Source organism: Fistularia commersonii, chromosome 4 (genome assembly GCF_037954325.1).
Source record: "Fistularia commersonii isolate RoL2024-O1a breed Wild chromosome 4, RoL_Fcom_v1.0, whole genome shotgun sequence".
Classification (NCBI taxonomy): domain Eukaryota; kingdom Metazoa; phylum Chordata; class Actinopteri; order Syngnathiformes; family Fistulariidae; genus Fistularia; species Fistularia commersonii.
The window spans coordinates 16385538-16400301 of record NC_141287.1 but is presented as its reverse complement, the minus strand read 5'-3'; the positions used below and the strand labels follow the sequence as shown (position 1 = coordinate 16400301).

Genomic DNA, 14764 nt, shown 5'->3' with positions numbered 1-14764 from the left:
AAAAGGCTGAACATGCATCCTCCGATCAGCAATGGCAACTATTTTTAAACACAAATCACGTATGTGTGTATCATGACACATGTTCTGGTCGCATCCGTCCCTGTGACCAAAGGGGGTTTGTATTCAGCTCAGGTCCTGATTATACACAGCACCATACAAGCCATCAATGATATTATGATCAAACATGTTCCATCTCAGTAGCCATTAAGTATAAATCATCCAACCAAACATCCACTTTGCACATTTTGGTGAAAGAATTTCCCTCATGAAGCTTGAAGGGGAAAGAGCAGGTGTCGGTCTGACTGTTCAGAAGCCAAACCACCAAAGCCCTCATTGCTCAACTTGACAGTATAAAAAAGTATTTACAATGAAGGTGTCGAGGCAATACGCTACAGATCAAGGTGGATCTCCCAGCAGTGGTGTTTCTCTAAAGCAAATAAAAAATGAGCATCATCACATAAAAACTGAGATTTAAACTCAGATCCCTCATGTCAAAAGTCAAATTTCAATTGAAAGGTTTTTTTTTTTCCACCAGGTGGAAAAATTTGGGAAGCTTTAAATGGGATTTGATTAAAATCAGAAAATTGCAGGGCTTTGGTGGAGGTGTGCGCTCTGGTTTGACAATGCAGTATTCTGCTTTCCTGCTCTCTGTTTATCTTGCCTCCATCTTCGCCATCTGGATCATTTCCCCCCTCCGTCGAGCTGACTCGTCCCTGTTAGGGAAGCCTCTGGCTAGAAGTATTTTCAAGTTTTTCCTCTTGATTTTTGACTCCATCACGACAAAAAGCTTTTGTTCTTTTATTTATGCCTTTTGCATTTGTTTCAGAGGTCACTTACGTAACAGAACCCATCGGATCGTCTGTTCACCCCACTTTATAGGCATGACTCATCAACAAAGCGGGTACATGTTACATCCATAGTACATTTGTCTCTCTCAGCAGGATAACAGATGTGAATGATGAAAAATGTGTAATAAATCACTGCCCTCTTCCACTATCAACCCTCTCGTGTAACCTTGTAGACAGTGGCACGACAAATAGTGATGTAAAGATTTCTAAATAAGGTCTGAGGGAGTCAAAATATTCGCAGGACCCTGGTAAGTGCTGCACACAAAGCAGACTCTTGTGTTTCCATGGATACCACTAAGGTCCCCAGCACCCACTTGCAAACATTCTTCTGAATGCTTTTCCCCTTCAAGCAAACATATTTGAGGATAGTTGCCAAAAACCTACTGGAGTAGTCAAAGGTGATCCGATCGCTCTAACGGTGTTCCAGCGGCCATTTAGCTTCGTAACGTGCAGTCGTTCAGCCCAGCAATCTGCGGAGAACTGAGCTAAGTTTAGGTGCGGCGGTATGCAGACCAGGTGTAATGCAGACGGCCTTCCTAGCCAGCTCTGTTTGGCAGTGTGAGTTCGAGAGGGTTGAACGTTTAATGACGGAAGGGTGGCATGTAACCTGCTCTACATCAGGGATGTCTGCAGTCAGCAACATTCAAAGAAGGAAAAATATATATGAGGCATGTACTGTATACGGAACATGCTAAATCAGGGGTGTCAGACTCAGACAACTGCGGCCCTCGGAAAAATATTTTGTCGCCCCCTGCCTGGAGTCAAAGCTTTGTGTAAGTTAGTTTTTTCTCTCATGCATCTGTGGGTTTTACAGTGGGTTTCCAAAACAAACGGGCAAGGAAAAAATAAAAAAAGCAACTCCGCAATGTATTTTTTGCTTCAAAATTTGAAAACAAAATGATTTTTTGATGCAAAAATGTCTAGTGACATTGTTCAAATGATATTTTCTTTCCTTATTTCTCCAAAAACCACAAAAATAATAGCAAAAAAAAGAAAAACAACGGGCAAAATCAAAAAGATTGATTTAATAACCAGAATACTCACCTTGTAAACATGAAACCTCCTCTTATACATGCTACAAATCAATTTTCTAATAAATTCTAGTGGCAAATTTTCCCACAGTGACAAGATTTTTTCTTTCAACTCAACCATATCTTTAGGGTGCAATTTCATGAATTCAATGTTAATATGGATTCGCCATGCATTTTTTAGAGGAACAATTCATAACCTATAAAGATTTTTATTATTTACCTGTTTACCTCCTTTACACTGAAAAAAATGAAAAGTTTGGACTTAGTGTTACTTTTAGGTAATGATTTTACCGGTCCGGCCCCTTTGACATCAAATTAGGCCGTATGTGGCCCCCGGATAAAAATGAGTTTGACACCCCAGTGCTAAATACTGTCTCTCCTTTTTGTAAATTACGAGAAAATTTAAGTCAATTGAACGCAAACTGAGTTCTGTTCATGACCATGATATGAAGAACAGTTTTATTAGCAATTTCTATTCCGTAAACATTTTGGGCAACACCAGACTCTACTTTACTGGGTGTTCAGGAAGTTGCATCTCAGTCGAAATCCACAAACACACCAAACAGAGGAGAGTCAGGCATCGGAAAAAAGAAAAAGAAAAATCTTATTCATGTTACATTCAGGCTGTGTTTGAAACTAGCAATTCCCAGTTGCTAAACTGAATACCAGATGTCTCATTGCGATTACTTTTTGTGCGCACATGCAAAGGCCTACTCTTTTATTCATGTATTACACAGGAGGAGGCTGTGGATTTCGCTAAGTTGAAGCTCTTTGGGTTCTGTGTTTCAGCCCTGTACCCAATGCAGAGCTCCGCCACCAAAGCAGCGCTATCTCATCACTCTTATTTTCTTTACTCCCATTCACGCCTGCTATTTCCAGATCATCATCATGATGCGGCAGACTCCGGCATATCAATAAAATCCTAGCGTATGTCAAGGCACCGCTTGGTTTAGCTTATGATCTTAATTAAAGATGAATAGAAATTGTAACAAGCAAGTCCCTGAAAGGCGGACTGTATCTCTAACATGATAAGTTAGAAGAAAAAAAATGAAAAGATTTGTTCTGATATCTGCTGCAGATCCCAGGCGGAGTGGCTGCTCATTATGTTGATTGCCAGTTATTGTGGCTTCGCTTTGGGTTCTGCGGGGGGAACGGAGGGGGATATCTAATGTCTCCACAATGCACAGACTGCTGCGAAAATTATCAACGAGACTGCGAGCGTCATAATTGAAAAGCCTGGAGCTGAATACTAGAGCTTCCTTAGAAAGACCCTCATATAGGCTACGGCTGTGAATATAATGATTCTCCGGGCTTCAAAAAAGGTGGTTAAACTCTGCCCTGGAAATAAACAGTTGCTGAGAAAATTGCCAACTTTGGGGGGCTGGGAGGGGGGGGGGTAATTACTCTTTTCTTCGTTTAACCTATTCAAACCTTCCAACCTACTGGCCTAGAACTGAGAATTTAGAAATGCAAAAAAAAAAAAAAAAATGGCCCAGAAGTCCCGGGGAGGCTGGCGGGCGGTGCGGGGCGCGGCGGGGCGGGGCGGGGCGGGGCTTGAGGCGGGGTTGTGGGTGGAGACGAACGGCCGGCACGCTGTTAAGTTTTTTTTCAAACTGTCGGGCAAACAAAGTGCTTCGTCAAACAGGAAACGAGGAGAGCGATTCTCGACCGGTTGGACTTATTCTTTTGGAGACGCAGATCGGAATCTGACGCACAGGAGAATCCGAGGGAGTTATTTTGACTCAGGAGTGGAAACGCGTGCGTGAGAGCGCACCGCGATCCGAATCACCCCAAAGAAAAAAAAAAACAAAAAACATAAACACACCATCAATTTGTAGACAAACGTGTCCATCCAGCCATCTGATTTATTGCACCGGAGCACAAAGCCTTGTCTGGCTCATCTGGAGCGCCCGCCCATCGGGGCTTCTGCGGCGCGGTAGCCGGAGATTGATCAGTCTCCGTGGATACGCCGCGGAGGAAACCCGGACCCAGCTCGGACTGCCGTGGGGAGAGGATCGAAGAGGCCCTTTGTTTTCATTCGGACCCCCGGATCATTCACCGCCACCGCCACACATCTTCCTCCTCCTCCTCTTCCTCCTCTTCTTCTTCGAGCAGGCATCCAGTGTACCTGCGAGTCAGGCGGGACCTGCGTGTTCATCCGGGGAGGCGGACGAGTGTGCGTGTCCTCCGCAGTCTCGGATGCGTAGTAGTGCGTGGAGAGTGGGTTGGGTCGCGCCCACACGCACGCACGACCACAAGCGAGAAGATCCCGAGCGGCGTGGGTGAAAGCGAAGAAGCAGCGGCGACCGAGGGGCAAGAAGAGAGGGAGTGTGTGAGTGTGAGTGTGTGTGAATGTGTGTGTGAGAGTGTGTGTGAATGTGTGTGTGAGTGTCAGACGGATCTGGATTTGATTCCCGAGACCAGAACCGGCGCTGGTGCCGCCTCGGATTCCCGCTTCAGCCGCCGCGTCCTGGCGTGAAGGGAATATTGGAAGTGAATTTGCGTGGCAAAACATACAATGGCAACCCGTGCGCTTCTTCTTCTCCTCTCCTGCACGCTGCTCGGTAAGTCACCGGAGAAGCTTTCCCACCCCCAGGGTCTGCGTGTGTATTCTCTCAAAGCCTCGGCAGTCTCAGTGACACTTGAGTGAGACACCGATTCCTGCCAGTCAGGTGTGTCTGTGTGTGTCTGTGAGTGTGTGTGTGTGTGTGACAGCGGTTACTTGTTTATCGTGAGTCAGGTGCAAATTATGTTCATCGATGAGCACTGCCATACTACCAAATACATGTGAACAGCTGTGTGTGTGTGTGTGTGTGTGTGTGTGTGTGTGTGTGTGTGTGTGTGTGTGTGGTAAACTAGGTTAATGTGATATTTGGACTCACAGATTAACCCTATAGTTCCTATCTGACCTTCTGTGTGTAGAACCTGCTATTGTCTGTAGTTAATGCACAGACATTCATTATGAGTGCTCTCAAACGTGCACACACATGGATGCGCACACACATGGGCACACCTGGTTCTCGTGTGTCAGCTCAGGATATGAAGTCACAGAGGTTTGTTTTACAGTAAGTCATCCCTTGAGCTGCTGTTTTCACACAGTTGCAGTTTATTGGATTTCACAGACAAATGCAGGTCCGGGCATTAACACCTCATGACACCGTGACACACACACACACACACACACACACACACACACACACACTTGCATTCATACAGGCCTTGTTGCTGGCACACAAATACAGCAAAACCTGCCTGAGACGTGTCCCAAACAAACACCAGATGGCTTTTCTGTTCCTGGTTGGGAGGTCTGTCAGTGCTGCCGGTGAAGGGGAGGTGGAGGGGATTGGGGGAGTGGAAGCAGGCCCACTGGAGGCCCCCACTTGGCCAAGAGGATTACCAGTCTGCACCTCGCTTTGCCTTCTTGTCCCATTCGCTTACTTTCACCACGAAGGAGAGCGAAGGCGATTTTTTTTTATAAAATGAAAAGGCGAGGCGCTTCTCTCGTCCTGGCTTTAATTCAGTAAATCTGTATCTACCAGTAGGTATAAGATGGGTTTGATATTACGAAATCGTCGGGATTCGTACATCGAAAAAAGTGGTTTGAGCAGGAGAAGGGTGTTTCAGGTGATGGGACAAGGTAGGGTTTGTGTAATGTGGAGTCTGTGGATCGTGATTAAGCAAACCTCATGGGAATTTCCACATTGTCGACTTGTTATTGAGCCACATGTGACTTGTTTCTAAAACAGCATATTTTGTAGACAAAAGGCATTTAACTGGCAACAATTTCTATATCGATATCACATGATTTTCGTGCCCCCAAAAAATAACCGTTCACCAGCTCCATCTGTTTTATTATTAACATAATAGTTAACTAAATAGCTCATTTTGTTGTGAAGGTTTTTCACATCAGATATCCTAAATATCCATTCATCGGAACAGATTTGACAAACAAAGCAGCAATATTGGAAAACAGGTTTTACAAAAAGTTGACATGATATACATACATATATATATATATATATATATATACACATGCATATATATACATATACACACGCACATATATTTATATATACACACACACACATATATACACACACACACACATATATTTATATATATACACACACGTACATATATATATATATATACGTGTGTGTATGTATATATGTGTGTGTATTCAATGTCAATCAGTGACGAATGTAGCTGTACACCAGTGTCGGTGTGAATGTCTAACAAGCCTCGATAATTGATTGCATATCTAATGTGCGTATAAGCCTTGGAGGAGTGCAATGTTTAATCATTTATTCATATCGTTCTTAACTTTTTACTTCATCTCCAGCTAGTTTGATTATCAATCAGTTTATGTCAAATACTAAGAGAGAAAATGGAAAAACGCTTTACCCAGCTCATGAAATGGGTTTATTTCCCGTTACCCCTTCTAGGATATGAGTGTCTAAAGACACTATCTTGGGTTTTGGGAAATGCTGATATTTTTCACTGTGTTCAAGAAGATTTATAGACCGATCAGATCATTGATTCATTAATTAATAGAGGAAATGAAAACCACATAAATGAAAGCAGCTAGTTAGTGCAGATGGAACTCCTATGCAGTCAGTTGTCTGATATTTATCAGTTATAAATCAGAAGCCATTGTTCTTTCATTTCTTTTTTCACTTTGAAATTTGCAAAGCAATTTGCACGAAGTCTCTCAGAAACCCAAAAGTGCACTAACATTATTTTTTTAACAAGAAAATCTTGAATCAACTCTTCTCTGGTGCAGGAGTGGGATCATGTGTGGTAACAGACCACACATTTTAAAGCTTTGCAAACACAGGTTTTTATGCGGTCCTTTCTTTTTTTTTGATCGGCACACTTTTCTTCGAATGTGTGCATGTTTTAAATGGGGAACTGACCAACGTCTTGGTTTATTCAACTAAACGGAAAGTGTAATATGGGCGAGACTGGCCGGTTAGGCTGCAAAATGCCTGAGTGGTTTCCATTTAGTGGGCTGACAGCAGAATGGCCGGCAATAGGCGGCTCAGATGAGCTGCCACTGGACCTGTTTATCAGCCGGCCTCAGAGCAGCCTGATATTGTTCGGTTCAAAGTCTTAAAGCTTATTTCTTTTTTTTTTGTTTGTAAAGATGTACTTCCCACCACCTGCCTTTTTTCAGTGTTATAATCGGATGTTTTTACATTTTTCGTTATTAGTTCTGCCAAGTTACTCGGTGTTTTTGCCCCGTTCTGACTCTTTGTGTCTGAATATCTTATGAATGCAAATCCGTTTGATGGAGGTTATTGTTGGGGGAGAAAAAAAAAGTCATACATTTTTCATATCCTTTGGCAAAGGTGGGGGTCGCGCTGGGTGTGACCTCTCATTCAGAAGAAATGCAACTTCTAAGCTTAACATTAACAAATATTTAATTACAATAATTCTAGGCGAACGGTGAGAACAGCTGCTGATTAAAAGTATAACCATTTTGTCAGTGAGTTTTCCAGCTTACAAGTGGTGTATTGATAACCGTTGATTCATTATTTCTTTCAAGACAAGGCTCACTTCTAACATGTTTAAAGTAAACAAAGTAAATATTTTGAGTTTTCATTTATTCTTATGCACAACTCTGCGGATGTGATCATTAAGGTTCTCACTTATTATTTTGTCAGCTCATTTCAAGTGCAGAATATTAGAGAGCACTTAACTAAATCAGTTCATTTCTGGTTAATTTAGAGATACCTTCAAATAATATCAAACAGACTTAAAGGGAATTGAACATATTTTTTACAGACATTCAGATTAAATAAAAAAATGTTGTGATTCCTCACAATATGGATCAATAACCATTTTTTTCCGCCCTCTTCTACAGCCCAACAGTGTTTTGTCATACTCCAGACATGTATTGTTGCACTCATATTATTTATTGTGCTAAAAGCAAAAGCTCAGCATGCATCTTTAAGTGAGCACAAATAACTAACCATAAGGAGGCCACAACTGTATGTTTCGCACATATCAAGTGCTAACCATCAGCTTCTACTAGAATTTGGCATCAGACCGGAGGATGTCAATTAAGCAACTATTAACTGATACAGTATTTTGTTTATATAAAGGTGCCATAATCACACGGATGACTCCATCTTCAAGTCCCGCTATTGAGTGAGTCAGTGGATTAAAGGATTTAAGGATTCTGCATATTTTAGTTTATGAATATTATATGTTATTTATTATTTAAATCCTGCTCTGCTGTATGTTTTTAAGTTGTTTTTTTTTCAGATTACCCACCTCAGTACTGGGCCCCTTTTTCAGTTAGGTAATTAGATAAAAAATTATGTTCATTTTGTAAGATGAATAAGGGATCCCTTCCCTGCTTTCAGCAGTGCACAATGGTAATGTCGGATACATCTGTTGTCAGGAAGTAAGTAAAAGCCTTTTTAGTTATCACGTCTGGGTGATATTTGTCGTTGCTATTTTTGAATATTCGCCTCATATCACTAGGAAAGCTGGAACAATAGCCCTTCATCCTGTGACAAATCACTGGAACTGATTGAGAGGTGAAGAGTTTGAAGATAGATAAATGATCCTCCATAATTGGTTCACTTAAACAGTATCAAAAGACTGAAGAGCTCATTTCCATTTCAGGCATACAGTAGTGCTTAATGCTGTTTATTTATTCAGTGACTATTCTTGTTTTACTGGGACTTTTTTTTTTTCTTACAAGAGCTTAAATTTGGTCCCTTGTTCATTCAAATGTAAATTCTGTAAGGTCTTGTTGGTCATATCTATCTAGTAAAAAACATTTAATCAGAAATACATTTAGATCAAGACTGTGGTCTGTCAAATGTGTCAGGAGTATTATGGGACACTGGAGCAAATAGCACATGTCTGGAATCCACATAACCAGTTAAACTGCTTACACTAAATTGAAGATGAAATCCAATGTTGAGGTTTGATGTACTTCACATTGGTATTTAGAGGAAATCTCCGGTCATCTCTTTGGCATTCAATCATTGTAAGTATTCGGTGTTTGCATTGCCACTCCCTGATGCCCACCCTCATCCCAAATAAGAATGACAGCTGGTAGCTCCAACTTCAGCATGACCTGGGATTTAGATGTGTGTGGTCAAGCTGTGCGTGGCCTGGTGCGCATCTTATGTCAGCTGTTCCCCTTCCAAGAATGTTTTCCATGTATTTGTGTCAACTGACACATGAGAGAGACCCCGAGCTCTGTATAATGTATAAACTCGCAGTCTTACCTGTTACCAGTGTAGCTGTTATAGCACTACATGTGCACTAGAGAAAAGTTTAGTGCGAGTTTTTGTGATTGCATCAAGGTTTTACTAGCGTTGTCTCCAGCAGATAGGCTCTTCCTCTCTTTGTTGGTAGAAATACAGCCTCGTGTAGTTGTCTGATTTCTCCTCTGTATGCTCCCCTTGTTATTTTTTGTGCCTGTCTGCTGTATTCTGTAGTGGCATGTCAGCTTGTTTGCATCATAAGCATGTCTTTGTGTATACCCATGACAAGATGCCTTCTTTGCTATTGTTTCTCCATGTAACAATCCTGACTCAACTGAGGGAGGGGGACAAGCGATGGAAAATTTAACACAAGCTTGGTTTTTATCCTTAAAACTGCGTGATTCTTTCCAGTACATAATAATTAAAGTTTAGACGCATATTGAAGACACGGGCGGTGGTAGCTCAACTCATTTCCCTGAGATGTCTTGTTAGTCCTTGGATCAATAGGATTGGATGAGGGATCTGTGATCCTACAAGCCGGGGCACGCTTTCTGTGCTTTGCTGACTTTGTTGCATCAGATGTGAGCCCACCTAAAAGCAAGTCAAAATACTGGCCTCCAGTATCCAACCCTCAGGGCAAGTAATTGCCCCGTAATACAGACTTCACAGTCCGCCATGGAAACTTACACCTGACTACTAGTACAATTTCCCTCCAATTCTCATTATCCCTGTGCTGATGACCTTTCAAAGAGAAAAGTTAGTGCTACCAGAGGAAATATTTTTCCACAATGTTGCTCTCAGAAGATATTAAGCAGAAAAGATTTGATATTGAACTGCGTAAAAATAATTGCTACCAGAGTAATAAATCAAAAGCCTGAGGTAACTTGCATAATCACAACTAATCTTCTCATGGAGTTATGTTTGTTACGTAATCCTCTCCTGTGACCCAGATCTGAGTGGCGGTGTCACTCCGGTTCACCAATGGAGAAAAGTGAAGTAAAGTTCTTCAGGGAGGCTTCCTGGCTGACGGAGATTCGAGAGTGTCCGGAGCAGTGGCTGTATCTGCTTTGTGTTTGATTCTGCCGGAGCGCCTCTGCTTAACTGTAGTGCCCCGGCCAATGCGCTCCATCCCAACCCCATCACGACTCCCTGCCATATTTACAGCAGTCTCTACATCACATTTATTCATGCCTGAAATTTCATCGCCTGTTTTCCGCTAGCAACCAAAACCTTTAGTTATTCTGTTTGTAAACGGATGTTTCATCTGATTTCCATGTATCGCTGCTTCTCCTCAGTCTGACATCAGTAGTACTCCATCTGTCTCCTACTCCTCCTACAGTAAATAGCCCCTGACCTCCCTCCCCCACTCTTTCCTCAACATGTTCAGCCCACCTCCTCCTCAAAAGAACACTAATTACAAATTGCCCTCAAGTGTGATCCAAAGGGAGATTTTCCACAGTTATACGGTTTTGCTTCAAAACAATAACCATCGCCTCGCAGGCAAGTGATTTAGACAGTCTCAGAAGTAATCTCTAGCTTTATTGATACACCTGAAAGTATGTAACCCATGGCCACTCATGGACACTGGGGCTGGTGTGCTGATGAAGTGTCCAAACAGAAGAAGAACTGTAAACCAAACATACAAATAATACCTTGTGGCATGAAAAAAAAACAGAATTTAAAAGCACAACAGCAGCTTCCTACAATAAGGCCTATAATATCTCTAATTTATTGTCCATAAAGTAGACATTAGGGTCCCTGCTCGTAGTTATATAGGGGCTGATGACTGTTTCTTTTGCGGGGTTTTGTGAAGCTAGGTGTGAAAATAAGGGAATAATTGTTTTTGGGACCGATAAGGCACGATCAGGAAGAGGATGTGTGGCTCAGTGACCTCGGAAGGTCCGGCTTAAGGGTTAGTTTAAGCTGGATTTATATTTCTTCTTTTAACAGTGTTAAAAGGTGCATGTTTCTGCCTTTTAATCAAACAAGATAAACGTGTAAGCGAAAAGTGTAGACTTCTGTTCAACAATTCACATTGACCAAGATTAATGAGCATTTTTTTTTTGCATATTTATATACGCATATTCTTTTGATTGTGGTTCGATTTAATTTCTCTTTGTTCTGCGGTTTCCTACAGAAGCCATATTTTGTCCCCGTGACACACACAGCATTCCTTTTGGGTAGAAGCTGCCCTGGTTGAGGTTTATTTGTTGACACAGAGCTTCTCTCATCCAGGCTGCCAGCTTGGCTTTGAGTGAACACAGACAAACCTTGATGAGCTGGGCGGGAGGTATTCAACCGAATACAATCTAGAATTTGGACCCAGACACCTTTGTTATTGAGCCTCAGTGGGTCTGAGCTGAAACAATGGATTATTTATAGTGTGTCACCTTTCACCTTGAAATGAAATGTGTTCAATTAACACTAATGTACAAACAAAAATGTTAAACTGTCCTTCAGCTGGTCCGTAAATTGTGCTCGTTCGGCAGCAGATGTTTGTATTTCGTTATAATCCTGTGGAAAAAGTTCACCTCTCAGAATCAGACTTCATTTTTCTCAGGGTACTGATTGGTCATTATGATTGTGAGATTACCCCCGATGATTTGGATGTTGTGATTTGCGTCAACATTTTTTCTTTTTTTTTTAAAAAAAAACGTCCTTGTTGGAGATGGAATCTGTCACATCTTAAACAGCTGTATCTACCTTCAGAATCTTCTTGAGAATCACCTTTACTTTCTCACTTTAAAGAGGAAGCCAGCCTCCTCCCTCTGGGATTTTGTCTTGTGTTGAAATTGATGGTGACAGGCCGGCCTCCACTCACAAACAAGCACCTACAGCGCCCTGAGTTGCTGTCATTCAGCACAAGCACATTACCATTTCTTCCTCCACCCAAGAAGATCCCGCACTGGGGGGATACATGCCAGGTGTTGTAGCTATGACGACCGCTCCCAACCTGAAAGCACCTGATCCATATTTAGTAGCATGTATTTCTCTCTGTGTGCATACTTAAAGATGTGTGCATGTGTGTGTGTGGGAATTGATGAATATGTGGATACATATCTTGTTTTCTTTTTTTTTTTTTAAAAAGCACATTTTGCAATTATGGAGGCCATTTCTCTTAGATGTTTTACCTATTAATTATATTTTTTTGGCTGCTTTGCAAATAAAAGCAAAGAGTGGCATGTGTGTTTGTCTGTCAAATTACTTATTCATAAATGCATCAATTTATAGGCTCATGTCTTTGACTGCCTCAAAGGCAAAATGACTGACAATGGCAGAAAAGTCTGTTTGAAGCAGACTAATTAATATTTAATTAGTTTTCTTTCCAATCTGCAGCTTAATGCGCAAACGTGGGAACTGATAGCAAGCTGCCAGTCACACAAAAAATATCAACTGTACATAAAGTAGATACAGCTGTCAGGCTTAATTGTGCATGAGCAGAAGATGGATAGTGAGGGAAGATAGCGAAATGTTTTTATAGCTTTGCCTACATTTTCGACAATTACAGCAAATGCTTTGTCGCCTCTGCTCTAACAGTCACTTATGACAGGATAGTATGAATATTTGTTGTTGTTTTGTTTTACACCACATGCAAAGATCAACAGACATGAATGCATGGTGCTTTGTCAGACAGGGGGGAAGTGGGGTGGCTCGATATGAAATATGTGGGGTAGCAGGTGTTCATATGGCGTTAATGGATTTGGTGTTGGGGGCACTTAGTGGTGTCTGCCTGCGTGCGTGCGTGCATGTGTGCGTGCGTAAGCTAGGGAACCGGTTTCACAATTTACCGTTGTCTCCTATCTTGATTCTTTTGTCTCCCACACAGTTAGAAACCTAACAAAACAGTAGGTGGGATAATGGCTGTTCATGCCATTAAAGGGTGATTGCCATCTTAACAACACTAGCCGAAGCTGTTCCATGCAGCTCTTCTACCGGCTCAGCCCTGTTAAATATTTTTTTTTTTCATGACAGCTTACAGTGAGCATGGGTCAGGCTGTAAATATTTACCAAACGCAAGGCAGCGAACTTTCGATTTCTGAAGACTTTGTGTGCTCTGTAATATAAAAGCAACCGCAGTGTATCGTATCTCATACAAACTGACATTTTATATAACTTTATCCTGTCTAGATGTTAAAAAAAGAAGAAGAAAAAAAAAACAAAAAAAACAACTCACCCTAGGTATAATGATACAGTTAGCGCATGTTTCTTTTCAACAGAGGACTTCAAACTTCAATCCACTCCCTAAATATTTGGGAACAATTACAGAAAAGGAAAAGTAAGATGTTGTATTAATTTCTTCCTTACCGATCATGCACCAGTTTCGGGACCACTTACTTGCATCTCACGTTTTACTTTCTGATTCTATAGACTCTACGCTATGCCAAGAATTAAGTCATTGTTATATCTTTTAAATGCAGTATAGTGAGGCATTCAGTGAACAAGCCAATCAAGCCACACTAAGACAAAGTGTGGGTCTTCATTGGTTCTGGCGGTCACAATCTAATTGACTCAATAATGGGATCTATTTTCCAGCTTCACAATGCACGTTATTATATTTTTGTACTATGATACGGTGTAGTTGCTGTGCTTTGCTGATAGTAACAGGAAGAAACTGAAGAGTATTGTTTCTTTCCTGTATATTTCAGTTTATTGTCCTTCGGTACTCCCTCTGATCAAATGCTCCCATTGTCGCTGCAAGGTTGAGTGGACGTCTTGTCTGCCTTTTGCAGATAGTTGTCATTTAACAGTTTTATTGCAGGTCTATTCTGGTCCCTTGATCTGTCCCGGTATGGCCCAGCCTGTGAGAGAAGGTGTGAATTTAATTTAACTGTACTATCCAAAATACAATCACAAGTAAGAGTATCACTCTTGCCCGCTTTTAGCTCTTTCCGTTTCAATTGTCTGTTTGTTATAAAGTTAATAAACGACAGTCTAAAACTAACACGGTTTCATTTATACATCGCAACATATGGGAGTGTTTTGTAAGAAAAAGAGGATTGGAATTGAAGATAGCATTTGATGAACAACCTTTTTCTTGGATCGGGGAACAAATTGAGTTGGTGTCAGTGATGGGGAAATGTACTGGAAAGTCTTTTGTAATTTTAATTTAAAAGTTCTGAAGACTCAAGAGTGCTGAACGTCTGTTTCAAACGATCACTCAGTATTACACAATCTGATTCTATAAGACTGTTTTCATGACAGTCTAAAAGGAAAGTGAATCAGCTGATTGTGTGGGAGGAGGAGAGAATAGGCAGCTCTTCAGTGGGGATGATGCGGTGTATGCTGTTGACACCAACGACTAACTTCTATTGGCACCAGAAATGTAGAGGAGAAATGATGAATCAACCCGAATAGACCAATCACATTTATGCTGCACGAATAGCCCCTACACTCTGTTACATTTACAGTGCAGGAGCAGCAGACTCCTACTGTGTTTAGCAACACATTGACTCAGAAGTATGAATCAGACATGAAACCCCCTGTTGCCTCCATCCTGGTCTCACCAGCTGTTCTGTGCAACAACGCAGGTGGGGTTGTGGTGGTTGTTGCCCCGGGGGCCTATAACTTAGTACTGATAAGCATAGGAGAAGACGTGGGAGCAGGAGGCGGCGAGATGCACGTGTAAAAAAAAATATATATATTTTTTAAAAATCTA

General features: G+C 41.5%; 1 protein-coding gene across 1 annotated transcript in view; it reads left to right on the top strand.

The window, feature by feature from the left end:
- The first annotated feature begins 3479 nt into the window (after nucleotides 1–3479).
- The window catches only part of igsf3 (immunoglobulin superfamily, member 3), a 71663-nt gene continuing 60378 nt past the window's right edge, over nucleotides 3480–14764 (top strand). Inside the window, exon 1 of the mRNA XM_086145589.1 lies at nucleotides 3480–4443. Coding sequence (XP_086001715.1) covers nucleotides 4398–4443 — 46 coding nt within the window. The 5' untranslated portion in view covers nucleotides 3480–4397. The remainder of the gene's footprint in view (nucleotides 4444–14764) is intronic.